The sequence below is a fragment of the Carcharhinus amblyrhynchos genome, chromosome 27, assembly GCF_965287045.1.
Source record: "Carcharhinus amblyrhynchos chromosome 27, sCarAmb.v2.hapA, whole genome shotgun sequence".
Classification (NCBI taxonomy): domain Eukaryota; kingdom Metazoa; phylum Chordata; class Chondrichthyes; order Carcharhiniformes; family Carcharhinidae; genus Carcharhinus; species Carcharhinus amblyrhynchos.
This window is the reverse complement of record NC_137350.1, coordinates 5,965,620-5,978,995: the sequence shown is the minus strand read 5'-3', so window position 1 is coordinate 5,978,995 and position 13,376 is coordinate 5,965,620. Positions and strand designations below refer to the sequence as shown.

At 51.2% G+C, this 13,376-nt stretch overlaps 1 protein-coding gene across 1 annotated transcript in view; it reads right to left on the bottom strand.

The window, feature by feature from the left end:
- Positions 1-13,376, bottom strand: part of LOC145358997 (voltage-gated inwardly rectifying potassium channel KCNH6-like) — a 114,709-nt gene that overhangs the window by 36,746 nt on the left and 64,587 nt on the right. Inside the window, exons 3-6 of the mRNA XM_080213355.1 lie at positions 12,816-12,918; positions 11,792-12,161; positions 3,778-4,030; positions 446-639 (exon numbers count right to left, since the gene is read on the bottom strand). Of these exons, the coding sequence (XP_080069481.1) occupies positions 446-639; positions 3,778-4,030; positions 11,792-12,161; positions 12,816-12,918 (920 nt within the window). The remainder of the gene's footprint in view (positions 1-445; positions 640-3,777; positions 4,031-11,791; positions 12,162-12,815; positions 12,919-13,376) is intronic.

Sequence of the window (13,376 nt, the reverse complement as noted above, 5' to 3'; positions counted from 1 at the left end):
ACACAGGCAGACTGGGTGTACGCTGGGACACAGGCAGACTGGGTGTACACTGGGACACAGGCAGACTGGGTGCATACGGGGACACAGGCAGACTGGGCGGACACTAGGACACAGGCAGACCGGGCAGATATTGGGACACAGGCAGACCAGGTGTACACTGAGACATAGGCAGACCGGGCATACACTGGGACACAGGCAGACTGTACACTGGGACACAGGCAGACTGGGTGTACACTGGGACACAGGCAAACTGGGCGTACACGGGGACACAGGCAGACTGGGCGAACATGGGGACACAGGCAGACCGGGTGTACAATGGGACGCAGGCAGACTAAGTGCACATTCTCATATACCATGTTGTCACAGCATTGATACAAATGGGGAAACCTGTGCGCTGGGTTTTACTGTTGATTGACATAAAGAATGGAAAAGGATTAAAACTCACATCTCGGAGGTTGAAAGTGATTTCCAAATTGGTCCAGAAGTTATTGGAGAAATCAGGGTACATGTCGAGCACCTCCAGTAGGTCATCGCGCAGGATACGGTGTAGATCACAGTATGTCAGAGCTCGCACATCAGAGTTTGATTTCCCTGGCCTGGCGTACAGGCTGATTGGCTCCCCAAATGTATCATTCTTGCCTGGAATCAAGAAAATCCCCAAAAAGCATCAAATACACGCACCGAGCCTCAGTCTGTACACAGTCAGTGGGGGCAGCCCCCTCTCCGAGTCATCATAACCCTCGCTAAGAATCTCTCTTAAGAGGGAGGCCACTCAGCCCATCGATTCTGTTAAATGCAGGAACAGGAGGGAGCCATTCAGCTCCTTCAGCCTGGAAATGATAGATACTTGTGGTACTGAAGGAGGCCATTCAGCCCATCAAAACTATACTGGCTTTTGGAAGATAGACTGTACTAAATCCTACATGGCTTTTCTTCCTGGGTAAGCTTGAAAATTCCTCCTCCTCAAATATCTGTCCAATTCCCTTTGAAAACTGCTCACAGAATCAGTTCCTACTGCTCTTTCAGATCAAACATTCCAGATCCGGTCTGCCTGTGTCCCAGTGTATGCCCGGTCTGCCTGTGTTCCAGTGTGCACCCAGTGCGCTTGCGTCCCAGTGTACACCCAGTCTGCCTGTGTCCCAGTATATGCCCAGTCTGCCTGTGTTCCAGTGTGCACCCAGTGCGCTTGCGTCCCAGTGTACACCCAGTCTGCCTGCGTCCCAGTGTACACCCAATCTGCCTGCGTCCCAGTGTACACCCAGTCTGCTTGCGTCCCAGTGTACACCCAGTCTGTCTGCGTCCCAGTGTACACCCAGTCTGCCTGCGTCCCAGTGTACACCCAGTCTGCCTGCGTCCCAGTGTACACCCAGTCTGCCTGTGTCCCAGTGTACACCCAGTCTGTCTGCATCCCAGTGTACACCCAGTCTGTCTGTGTCCCGGTGTACGCCCAGTCTGCCTGTGTCCCAGTGTACGCCCCGTCTGTCTGTGTCCCAGTGTACGCCCCGTCTGTCTGTGTCCCGGTGTATGCCCCGTCTGTCTGTGTCCCGGTGTACACCCAGTCTGTCTGTGCCCCGGTGTACACCCAGTCTGTCTGTGCCCCGGTGTACACCCAGTCTGTCTGTGTCCCGGTATACTCAGTCTGGACAAAAGTAACTTCCTCTCTGCCAGTGATTTGGAATCCCTGCCCTCTGCCTATCGGCCCAATCATCAGCCGGATTCATCCTTTCTTCACCTTCGCCCTCAAAACCTCTCAACATCTTGAAAACTCGGCCACTTCTCCCCTCCTCTCTGTTCCAACGAGGATGATCCAGCCTCTTCTTCAGAACTGAGCTCCCTCATCGCTGGTAAAACTCCTCCGTACCCTCTGCAACGCTCTGACTTCCTTCACAAAGTGTGGAGCCCCGGATTCTCCGCAGGGCTCCAGCTGACTCATACCCAGTGATTTCGAAATTAGCTGTGTGAACTCCTCGCTTCCTCTATTTATAAACCTCAATAAGCAATTTGCTTTTCTAGCCCATTGTGTCAATCTGTCCTGTTGAGGATTTGTGCATTCTGATACCAAGGCCTTTCTGCTCATTTTGAAAACCCTGCTGTTTATATCGTTCTCTCTTTCGATCCCCCCCACCCCTGCTGCAGTCCGCAACGTTTCATACACTCCACATTGTGACCCCGTGGCCAAGCCCCTTGGCCCCGTTTCACATCAGCATGGAGCCGATGACTATACCTCACTGCAGAACTGCCAAAGGGAGGCCGTTCAGCCCATCGTGTCTGCCCCAGCTCTCCCGAGTGATTCCCCACCTGCTCTGCACATTCCTCCCTTTCAGACAACAATCCAATTCCCTCTTGAGTGCCTCGATTTGAGCCTACCTCCCCCACCCACACTCATTTTTTAAAATTCATTTGTGGGACCTGGGCATCGCCGGCAGGGCCAACATTTATTGCCCATCCCTAGCTGCCCTTGGAGGGGGCAGCTGAGAGTCAACCATGTTGCTGTGGCTCTGGAGTCACATGTAGGCCAGACTGGGTAAGGAAGGCAGATTTCCTTCCCTAAGGGACATTAGCGAACCAGATGGGTTTTTTCCGTCAATCGACAATGGTTTCATGGTCATCAGGAGGTTCTTAATTCCAGATATTTTGAATCGAATTCAATTTCACCATCTGCTGTGGCGGGATTCAAATCCGGGTCAACAAAGAACAACACAGCCTGGGAAACAGGCCCTTCGGCCCAACGAGCCCGCGCCGCCATCTTAACATGATGAGTCCCCTCTCCACCCATGACCCTTGTCTATGCTTATGGCATTCCACATTGAGGGGAGACTAATTTAGGGACAATTAGGGTCCCCAGAACATTAGCTGGATTTCTAGATTAATAGTCCAGTGATTAAACCATGAAGCCATCGCCTCGCCTCTCAGGTAGGTAGCACATTCCAGATCCTAACCACTCGCTCTGTGAGAAAGATTCTCCTCGTGAGTCCATCGCTTCTCTCACCTTAAATCTGTCCCCTTGATCTTTCCATCGATGGGAACAATTTCTCGCTGTCTGAACCCCTGAAGGTTTTGAATATTTCCATCGAATCTCCTTGCAAACATCTTTTCTCTATCTCGTCCAAAATACCTACAAAGCTGAAGTCCCTCACCCCCGGAACCATTCTGGTGCATCTTCTGTGCGACTTTGCCAAGATTGCGCCGTCCGTAAACTTTCTAAACTGGTTCCCGCTGTTTGTGAAGTGTTTGAGTGAGAAGCAGAGGTAGAGGGTCAGCAGTGGGAGGAATTTTGGAAGGAGGGTTGCTTCTGAGTGGGTGCAACCTGGCAGCAAAGCAAGCAGAGAGAGCCCGGAAGACCCTGAGATTCCTTGGAGATTTTCCCTCGGTACCCGAGGCCACCATCATGGCACTGCCATCCTCTTTGCCTCTCCTGATGATGGTGCCTACACGCCCTCCGCAGGCATAACCGGCCCCAAGGGTAAGAGTCATTGTGTCCCTACGCTACACAAGGAGGCTGTTCGACAACAATCCCTCCCAGGCCCTATCCCTGTAACCCCATAAATTTACCCTGCAAATCCCCTGACACTGAGGGGCAATTTAGCGTGGCCGATCCACCTAACCCACGCAGCTTTGGAATGTGGGACGGAAACCCAGGCAGACATGGGGAGAATGTGCAGACTCCGCACAGACTCGAGGCCCGAATCGACGTCAGGTCCCTGGTGCTGTGAGGCAGCAGTGCCATCCACTGCGCCGCCCTAAGGGGGCAGACCGAGAGCACTGCGGACTACGTACCCAAGATGGCCACCACCACATCGTTGCGCAGGATCTCGATGGAGCCGCGGGAGATGAAATAGAGCGCGGTCAGTACGTCGCCGTAGTGAACCAGCGTGTCACCGGGAGGAGCGTGGGTGGTCTTGAACTTCATGGCTAGAGCTCGCAGGCACCCCGGGCTGGCTCCCCGGAAGACCTTACAGTTCTGGAGGAGGCTCCTGTTTAAGTGGAGGCAAATGTCGGCCTGTAGGCATTCCGGAAATCCCTTCAGTACCTAATCACGGAGAGACAGGACAGTTATTCCCAACGAAAGATCAAAGCTGCCAGAAAACTCTCAGAACCTTACCAATCTGCTTGGTTCGTGATGGAATTTCTTGTCCCCCTTAGAGAATATCTGACTGTCTGATTGCACTCGCTCCCACTGCACTCACGCCTCAGTTACTCCCTCACCTCTTCCTAAATTATTATTCCCTAAATTGCACCCCTTTTATTGTGGAGTCCACTAGAGGTAGACAAGAATGTCGATGATCGACGTGGGACTTGAATAAGGCACTCACTGAGTGTTAAAATGGGCAGTGCAGGCTTGTAGGGCCAAAGGGCCTGTTTCCTGTGCTGTTCTTTGTTCTCAGTGGGCCGAGAATCCCTCACTGCCGCCTCAGCTTAATAACCCTCCCCTCATTCACTATCTTCTCCCACTCTTTATTCCCTCCCCAGGTGCCAGCCTCTCCTCCATTCCCAAACCCCTCCCATATCCCCATCCACTCCCATTTAATCTTCCGCCCATCATTAACCCCTCTTCCCACTCGTTATTCTTCTCCTCCTGCTTGTGACCACCCCCACCTCCTGCACGTTTCCTGATGTTTTTCACGCACAGTTTTTCTTGTTGGGGAATAGTGGGGGACTTGGGGAAAGTATCTCGGAGCTGATTATCAGCCTGTTGACTCACGTTATTAACACTCCGTCGGTGGCCAACAAGTCCTGACGTTGGATTTGAACCCGGAGATTCTGGTCTTGAGGTAGGGGCTGTGCCACGAGGCCACGTGTGTTTTTCATGAGTGGGATGTGAATGTTGCTGGCTGAGGTGGACAAAGTTTTGTCCCTCTCTCTCACTCGGTCAGTCGTGGTGTTACCAAGCCATTCTTGGTGATGGACATTGAAATCCCTCGCTCAGAGTAGATTCTGTGCCCTTGCCACCCTCAGTGCGCCTTCCATGGGATTCATCAGCTGAGAGGGTTGAGGGTGTGAAGGATGGTAATCTGCACGAGGTTTCTTTGCCCATGCTGGTCCTGATTCCATGAGACTTCATGGAGTCCAGAGTCAAAGTTCTACCTTTATTCTCTGGTAGGTCTGCGTTGTGAGACTTCTTACTGTGTTTACCCCAGTCCAATGCCGGCATCTCCACATCACGAGTACCATTGACACCGCAAACCGCTGGCTCCAAGTGGAGAGGATCTCCAAGAAGATCGCGCATATTGACACAGACATCAAGTTTGATTAGCTGTAAAGACTCACATTCTAATCAGTATTCTGTAAACTGTGAGTGCCTTTATATGCCCTGTTTGTGGTCAGAACTCCCCACTCACCTGATGAAGGAACAGCGTTCCGAAAGCTAGTGGCGTTTACTACCAAATAAACCTGTTGGACTTTAACCTGGTGTTGTGAGACTTCTTACTGTTTGTGCGACAGCAGTCTACACCCAGTCTAACTGTACCCTAGTGTTAGAACATAAGAAATAGGAGCAGGAGTAGGCCATCTAGCCCTTCGAGCCTGCCCCGCCATTCAATAAGATCATGGCTGATCTGTGTGGCTCAGTTCCACTTTCCCGCCCTCTCCCCATAACCCCTAATCCCCTCGCTTATCAAAAACCCATCAACCCGCGTCTTAAAAATATTTAGCGAGGCAGCCTCCACCACTTCAACGGGCAGAGAATTCCAGAGATTCACCACCCTTTGAGTGAAGAAGTTCCTCCTCAACTCCGTTCTAAACCGCCCCCCCCTTTATCTTGAGGCTGTGCCCCCTAGTCCTACTGTCCTTTCTGAGCGGGAAGAGTCTCTCCACCTCTATCCTATCCATCCCATTCATCATCTTATACGTCTCAATGAGATCTCCCCTCATTCTTCTAAACTCTAACGAGTACAAGCCTAGTTTATTCAGCCTCTCCTCATAGCTCAACACCCTCAACTCCGGTATCAGCCTAGTAAACCTCCTCTGCACTCCCTCCAAGGCCAAAATATCTTTGCACAGGTGCGGCGCCCAAAACTGCACACAGTACTCCAGCTGCAGCCTCACCAATGCCCTATACAGCTGCAGCAAGACCTCCCTACTTTTATATTCAATCCCCCTCGCTATGAAGGCCAGCATCCCATTCGCCTTCCTGACCACCTGCTGCACCTGCAAGCTGGGTTTTTGCGACTCATGCACAAGGACCCCGAGGTCCCTCTGCACCGTCGCCTGCTGCAGTTTTTCGCCACGTAAGTAATAGTCCTTCCTACCATTCTTCCTACCAAAGTGGACCACCTCACACTTGCCAACATTAAATTCCATTTGCCATTTCCTGGCCCATTCGCCCAGCCTATCTAGATCCTTCTGCAGACTCTCCACACCCTCCGCACAATTTGCCTTTCCCCCAATCTTGGTGTCATCAGCAAATTTCGACACCCTGCACTCGGTTCCCTCCTCCAGATCATCTATATAAATGGTAAAAAGCTGAGGCCCCAGCACCGACCCCTGGGGCACTCCACTAGTCACCATCCGCCAATCCGAATAGCACCCGTTGACCCCCACTCTCTGCCTCCTATTTGACAACCAATCCTCTATCCACGCTAACACCCTACCCCCAACTCCATGTCCCTCTACCTTCTGCAATAACCTCTTGTGAGGTACCTTGTCAATTCTGAAAATCTAGAAAGACCACATGCACCGGCTCTCCTCTATCCACCGCCCTAGACAAATCCTCATAGAACTCCAGTAAATTTGTCAGACACGACTTCCCTTTAATGAAACCGTGCTGCATCTGCTCTATCAAGCAATTCCCTTCAAGATGCCTCGCAATTTCCTCCTTAATGACAGATTCTAACATTTTACCTACCACAGACGTTAAACTAACCGGCCTATAATTCCCCGCCTTTTGCCTGGCACCCTTCTTAAACAACGGCGTAACATTAGCCGTTTTCCAATCATCCGGCACTTCCCCGGAATCCAGCGACGTCTGGAAAATAACCACCAGGGCATCCACTATCACCTCCGCCATTTCTTTCAGAACCCTCGGATGCATTCCATCTGGTCCTGGGGACTTGTCCACAATCAGACCCTCCAGTCTGTTGAGCACCGCCTCTCTAGTAACAGTAATGTCATTAAGACCCTCCAGTCCTACCACCTTTCCATCGCTAACACCCGGCAAATTATTCACGTCCTCCTCCGTGAAGACAGAAGCAAAAAAGTTATTCAATACCTTAGCCATATCCCCATCCCCTACCACTAGGTCCCCTTTCTCATCCTCTAAAGGACCAACATTCACCCTAGCCAGCCTCTTCCTTTTTATATATTTATAAAAACTCTTGCTATCCTTTTTTATATTAAGCGCTAGCCCAGCTTCATAGTTTCTCCTGCCCTTCTTTATCAACTTCTTTGTCAATCTTTGTTGACATTTAAACCTCTCCCAATCCTCTTCTCGCCCACTACTCTTAGCTACTCTAAATGCCTACGCTTTTAATTTAACACTTTCCTTCACCTCCTTCGTTATCCACGGCTTATTACCTCTCCTCCTACTGTCCTTTTTGACCATTAGAATAAATTTCCGCTGAGCACCAAGAAAGATCTCCTTAAAGATCCTCCACTGCTCCTCAGCAGACCTACCTTCCAACGCGCTCCCCCAGTCCACATTCGCCAATTCTTCTCTCATCCTACCGTACTCCCCTCTGTTCAAACAAAGTACGCGTGTCCGGGAACCCACTTTCTCCTCCTCCATCTGCAGTGTTCACCCACTCTGCCTGTGTTCCAATGTTCATCTAGTTTGGCTGTGTACCATTATACACAGTAAAAAGTCTGACAACACCAGGTTTTAGTCCAACCGATTTATTTGATAGTAAACGCACAAGCTTTCGGGTTAGTCCCTTCGTCAGGTGAATGGAGAGTTCTGGCCTCAGACAGAGCATATAACAGCACAGACAGTTTACAGATTACTGATTAGAATGCGAATCTTTACACCTAACCTGCTGTTCACCCCAGTCCAACGCCGGCACATCCACATCATGACTATCACTATACACCCAATCTGCCCATGTCCCATTGCTCACTGCTCCCTTTCTGCTCACTAATGCCCTTCACCTGCTTGCTAAGCCCACCCTGTGCCCTACATTTTAACTTTTGACCCCTCTCACTAACACCTTCCTCCAATCTCCAACCCCCCTACTCACTAACCCCTCCCTTAACCTCCTATCTCCGCACTGTCTCTTCTCTACACTCACTCTCCTACCTGTACACACTCTCTGCTCTCTCTCCTGCCTTTGTTTCCCCATCTCCTCCCTTCATTCTTTACTCCCTTCCCCCACTCGGTACCTCCCATCTCACTCACTACCTCCTCCCCGTGCTCAGTAAGTCGCTGGGTTTCTTGGCGGGTGCAGTGAAACCCTCCCCATCTCCCGGATTTGGGCGCCAGTTTCTGCGGACATCCCAGTTCCTGTGACCCCTGGCTGTGTGGCCACAGAAGGGGCGGCTTATTCGACCAAGTGATGCATCACGGTCAAACCTCAGCTTGCCCTCAACGGACGTCCATACACGCTGGGGCCTGATGGTCAGCAGTGAGGCCCTTGAATGATACTCCCCTACCTTGTCCATCAGACTGATGCTGACAGGACCCCTGCCCTGTTGCAGTGTGTTTGGCAGTGACTGACAATGGAGTCCTTGTACCGACAGTAGACCCACTCGAAAGAAACCGGACTCGCTCCCTCTCACAGGCTGAGCCCGGCCTGGTCAGTGTGTCGCTGCACACACTAACGTTACACATACCCCTTCAGCTGCCCTCTGAGGGGGCTCTCGTTCTCCAAAGTAAACTGCTGGTTCTGATTTAGACAGGAGGTGGAGAGTCCCCAGTCTCAGCGAAGAGAGCTTTTTGATTCGAATCTTCCCCAATTAGCAGCAGATTGTGTTTGAAGCCGGGAGGTTAATTTGGAATAGTCCTGAGCATCAGCAATCTGTTCCAGCCGCCAGCTCCAATTATTATCCATTTCCCCAACACTATCCGGAGACAGTTTGAGTTCAGTCCAATCCTCACTCCCCGGGTCCGTCTGGACTCTGTGAACATCTGTGAACTCCTCCCGCCCCCCCCCCCCCCCAACTCTACTGGCAGCACCAGTGACCCCCCCTCCACTGGCAGTCCCAGCGACCCTCCCACTCCACTGGCAGCTCCAGCGAACCCCCCCCCCCACTCCAGTAGCAGCTCCAATGACCCCCCCCCCATACTCCACTGGCAGCCCCAGTGACCCCCCCTCCACTGGCAGTCCCAGCGACCCTCCCACTCCACTGGCAGCTCCAGCGAACCCCCCCCCCTCCCACTCCAGTAGCAGCTCCAGTGACCCCCCCCCCCCCCCCACACTCCACTGGCAGCACCAGCGACCCCCCCCCACCCCCCAAACTCCATTCGCAGTGCCAGTGACCAACCCTCCCCCCCTACTCTACTGGCAGCCCCAGTGACCCCCCCCTACTCTACTGGCAGTCCCAGTGACCCCCCCCCTCCACTGGCAGCCCCAGTGACCACCCCCACCCCTTCACTGGCAGCCCCAGTGACCCCCTCCCCCCCACTCCACTGAGAGCTCCCTTGACCTCCCCCTTCTCTGTCACATCATTGACAGCTCCAGCGACCCCGCCCCCCCACCCCCGCCCACTCCACTGTCAGTTTCAGTGACCCCCACCGTCTCATGTACAAGGACAGCACTTTCCTTCAGTCTCTGTCCCGGTGAGAGGCTTTATTGAACGGATCAAAAATGGCCGCCGACAGCGCTTGCCTCTTGACAGAGTCACGTGACCATGACAAGCTGGATTGGATGTGTTGCATTTCAAAATCCAATCATCCCCCCCACCCCTGCCTTTTCTCAGTGAACAAGAGACATATCTGCAGGCGCAATTCCGCGTGACTGTGAGTTACCCACGTTAGCCGCTGTACACCCATTGTCCTCATTCACTTACAACTGCTTGTTACCCCAATCAGTCTCCACACACGTACCGCAGCCGTGGTCTCTAAACCATGCGGGTCTCTTAATGTCTATGTTGACGTTGGTTGTACATCCGCGTGATGTTCCTGTCCAGGGAGCATCATTCCTGTGACCCTTGTTACCATGGTGACTGTTTTGGTTGCTGGGGGGTCCGTGGATCTCTGGGATTGATGGTGGCTCTGTGCTCAGTACAGCTGGTCAGACCCCTAGCCCCTGACAGGCTGTGATGGAACAGCTTCGCTAGTTACAAAGAACAACACAGCACAGGAAACAGGCCCTTTGGCCCAACAAGCCCGCGCCGCCCATTCTAGCACTCAGTGGGCACCTCATTCCAATCCTTCTCCTACCTACGACTTTTGTCTATGCCTCGTGGACTCCACAATAAAGGGGGTGCAAATTTAGAGAATTATATGTGCGCTAGATTAAGGGAGGTCTAATTTAGGGACAATTTATTGACACCAATCAGCCTAAAAGCAGGTTTTTGGGGTGTGGGAGGAAACCGGAGCACCCGGAGAAAGCCCACGCAAGCACGGGGAGAATGTGCAAAGTCTCACAGACAACGACCCAAGCCGGAGATCCGACCCGGGTCCCTGTATCTGCACAGCAAACAGTGATAGTCACTGAGCTGTCGCGTTGCCCGTCAGTTGGTCCAGTTTAAGCGTACACTAACGACGTGAAGCACTAGGCAACTCTCGAAACAACATCCAAGAGCAGCCCTCACACGACCCACCGCGTGTACGCCCCTTGTTGGCCAACAAGGCGGACCGAATCACCTGTGGATGTAAAAAAAAGACATCAATAAACATACATTAGTTGTTTGGATGTTTGAGGTTGTGCGGGTATGTTTGCTCGTTCACTTCCAGCATGTACAATCGAGGTGACAGTTTCTTGACACGTACCAACTTTCCATGTGGGATGACCCCTGCTGAGAGTGTTGAAGGCTTTAACCATGATTGACTCTCCAATGCTCAGCTATGGTATTGCTTTGGCAGTCTTGTCAAACTGAAATTTGGCTTCTTGTTGTTTCACCTTGATCTTTTCATTCACGCCTGTTCCTACTTTTGGTTTCAGTCACTCTTTTGCCAGTGGAAGAGTAGTGTGATGCCACGTGTCATTAGTCTCTGGTCAGGACTACTTTCTATGCCTTCAAGTTGATGTGTTTCTGCATTCAAGGTTTGTCTCGTAACTGTCTGTGCTAGGTTTGCTCAATTTCTTCCTGAGTGCTTTGGTGATTTTCACCGCTGCTTCAGCCTTTCTATTCGACTGGGGATAGAACGGAAAGGACGTGCAGTGCTGAATTTCCCAATCCTTTATGAATCAGCTGAATTCTTCACTTATCAACTGAGGGCCATTGTCACTCAGCACAATGTTTACAGAGTTGAGGAGGAACTTCTTCTCTCAGAGGGTGGTAAATCTCTGGAATTCTCTGCCCATTGAAGTGGTGGGGGCTACCTCGTTGAATATGTTTAAGTCACGGGTAGATAGATTTCTGATCGATTAGGGAATTAAGGGTTATGGGGAGAGAGTGGGAAAGTGGAAATGATCCACTTCAGATCAGCCATGATCTTATTGAATGGCGGGGCAGGCTCGAAGGGCTAGATGGCCTACTCCTGCTCCTATTTCTTATGTTCTTAATGCCTGGAATGCCATACTGACTGATCTGTGTTTTCAAGCATTTTACTATTTCTCTTGTTACTGGTGAGGTCAGCTGGTCAAACTCCTAGCAGTCACCAGCGCCTGTCGAAGTAAAAAGATCTACTCCCAGCTTCATCCACGGTCTGTCTGGGGTGTTATGTGCCAATGGTGCTCTCATTTGCTTAGCTTACCCCTGCACTGGCCAATGGGGGCTTGCTGATGTTTGACCAGTAGAGAAATTCTCTTGCTTTAGTCAGAGTTGATTCAGTTCCTTGCTGACTTACACTGATACACTTCAATATCTCTCCAATCTCCCGAGGGATGATGATTCTATTTCCTTTGTACAAGGTGCCATCTTGGGCTGTCGATGTATCTCGGAATGCCCAACATGCTCTTGTGACCACAGGTAAGTCCTTGGTGCTCTTGGACCTTCCTTTCATCATTACGCACTTGTCGAGTTGCCTCATGTTGAGTGCTTTGCTTGATTTGAACAAGGCGTTTGTCTGTCTCTGCTGGGTTGGTGAATTCCACATCATGTTGAGCTGTTCTTTCAGGTTGAATCTGGAAGATTTCACACTCTGTTGCAGAATCCTCAACTTTCTTGTCAGGATCATAGAATCATAGAACCCTACAGTGCAGAAAGAGGCCCTTCGGCCCATCGAGTCTACACCGACCACAATCCCACCCAGGCCCTACACCCATATCCCTACATATTTACCCACTAATCCCTCTAACCAAGCATCCCTGGACACTAAGGGCAATTTTTAGCATGGCCAATCAACCTAACCCGCACATCTTTGGACTGTGGTTGGAAACTGGAGCACTCAGAGGAAACCCATGCAGACATGAGGAGAATGTGCAAACTCCACTACATGTTTCACACTACACGTTTCAGGACTAACCCGAAAGCTAGTGAGTGTACTATCAAATAAATTGGTTGGGCTTAAACCTGGTGTTGTCAGACTTTTTACTGGGCAAACTCCACACAGACAGTGACCCGAGCCGGGAATCGAACCCAGGACCCTGGAGCTGTGAAGCAGCAGTGCTAACCACTGTGTTACCGTGCCGCCTCATCTCTGCATTTTGGTAGACTCCCATTCTTCCTCCAGTGTGGTGACCAGAATTGGACCCTGTATTTTGTTTATGAGGTCCAATGTCCCATATACTGCTAATGTCCCTGGAGCTGTGAAGCAGCAGTGCTAACCACTGTGCTACCGTGTCGCCCTGATCTGGGTGAAGATGTACTTGACTTCAGGCATCTTCAGTTGCATCCTTTTCTTCTTCAGTTTCAGGTTTATCTCCACAGTCGTGTTAAGTTCTGATCATGGCCAGTGATGGCTTCTTCCATTGTGTCTCCACATCCATGGATTAGATCATTCAATGTGGCTTCCGCTCTGAGGCGGTCACTGATTCTCTCATGTTGATATTCTTCTGGAGCTGTGGAAATGACAGACAGCATGCGCAGCCAGCTGTATCACCCAAACAGTGTCCAGAATGTCACTGCTTTCATCCAGCTTCACTTTCCAATAACCATCCTTCATATCCAAGGGGCAGTGAATTCCTTTGCCTTGGCAAATAGCAGCAATATTCCCTCGGTGTTTGGCAATGGGGCAGTGAGATCTCTTCAGCACTTTCTTTAGATGCTTTGGGTATGAGCACACCCTTAGCTTTCCAGCCATTCTCACTGCTACCTTGCTGTTATTCCAGTCTGGAGGAGTTGTCACTTTTTCGATAAACTCCCGTCTTTTCCAGCTCTTCCGTTTTGTTGTTTGGACC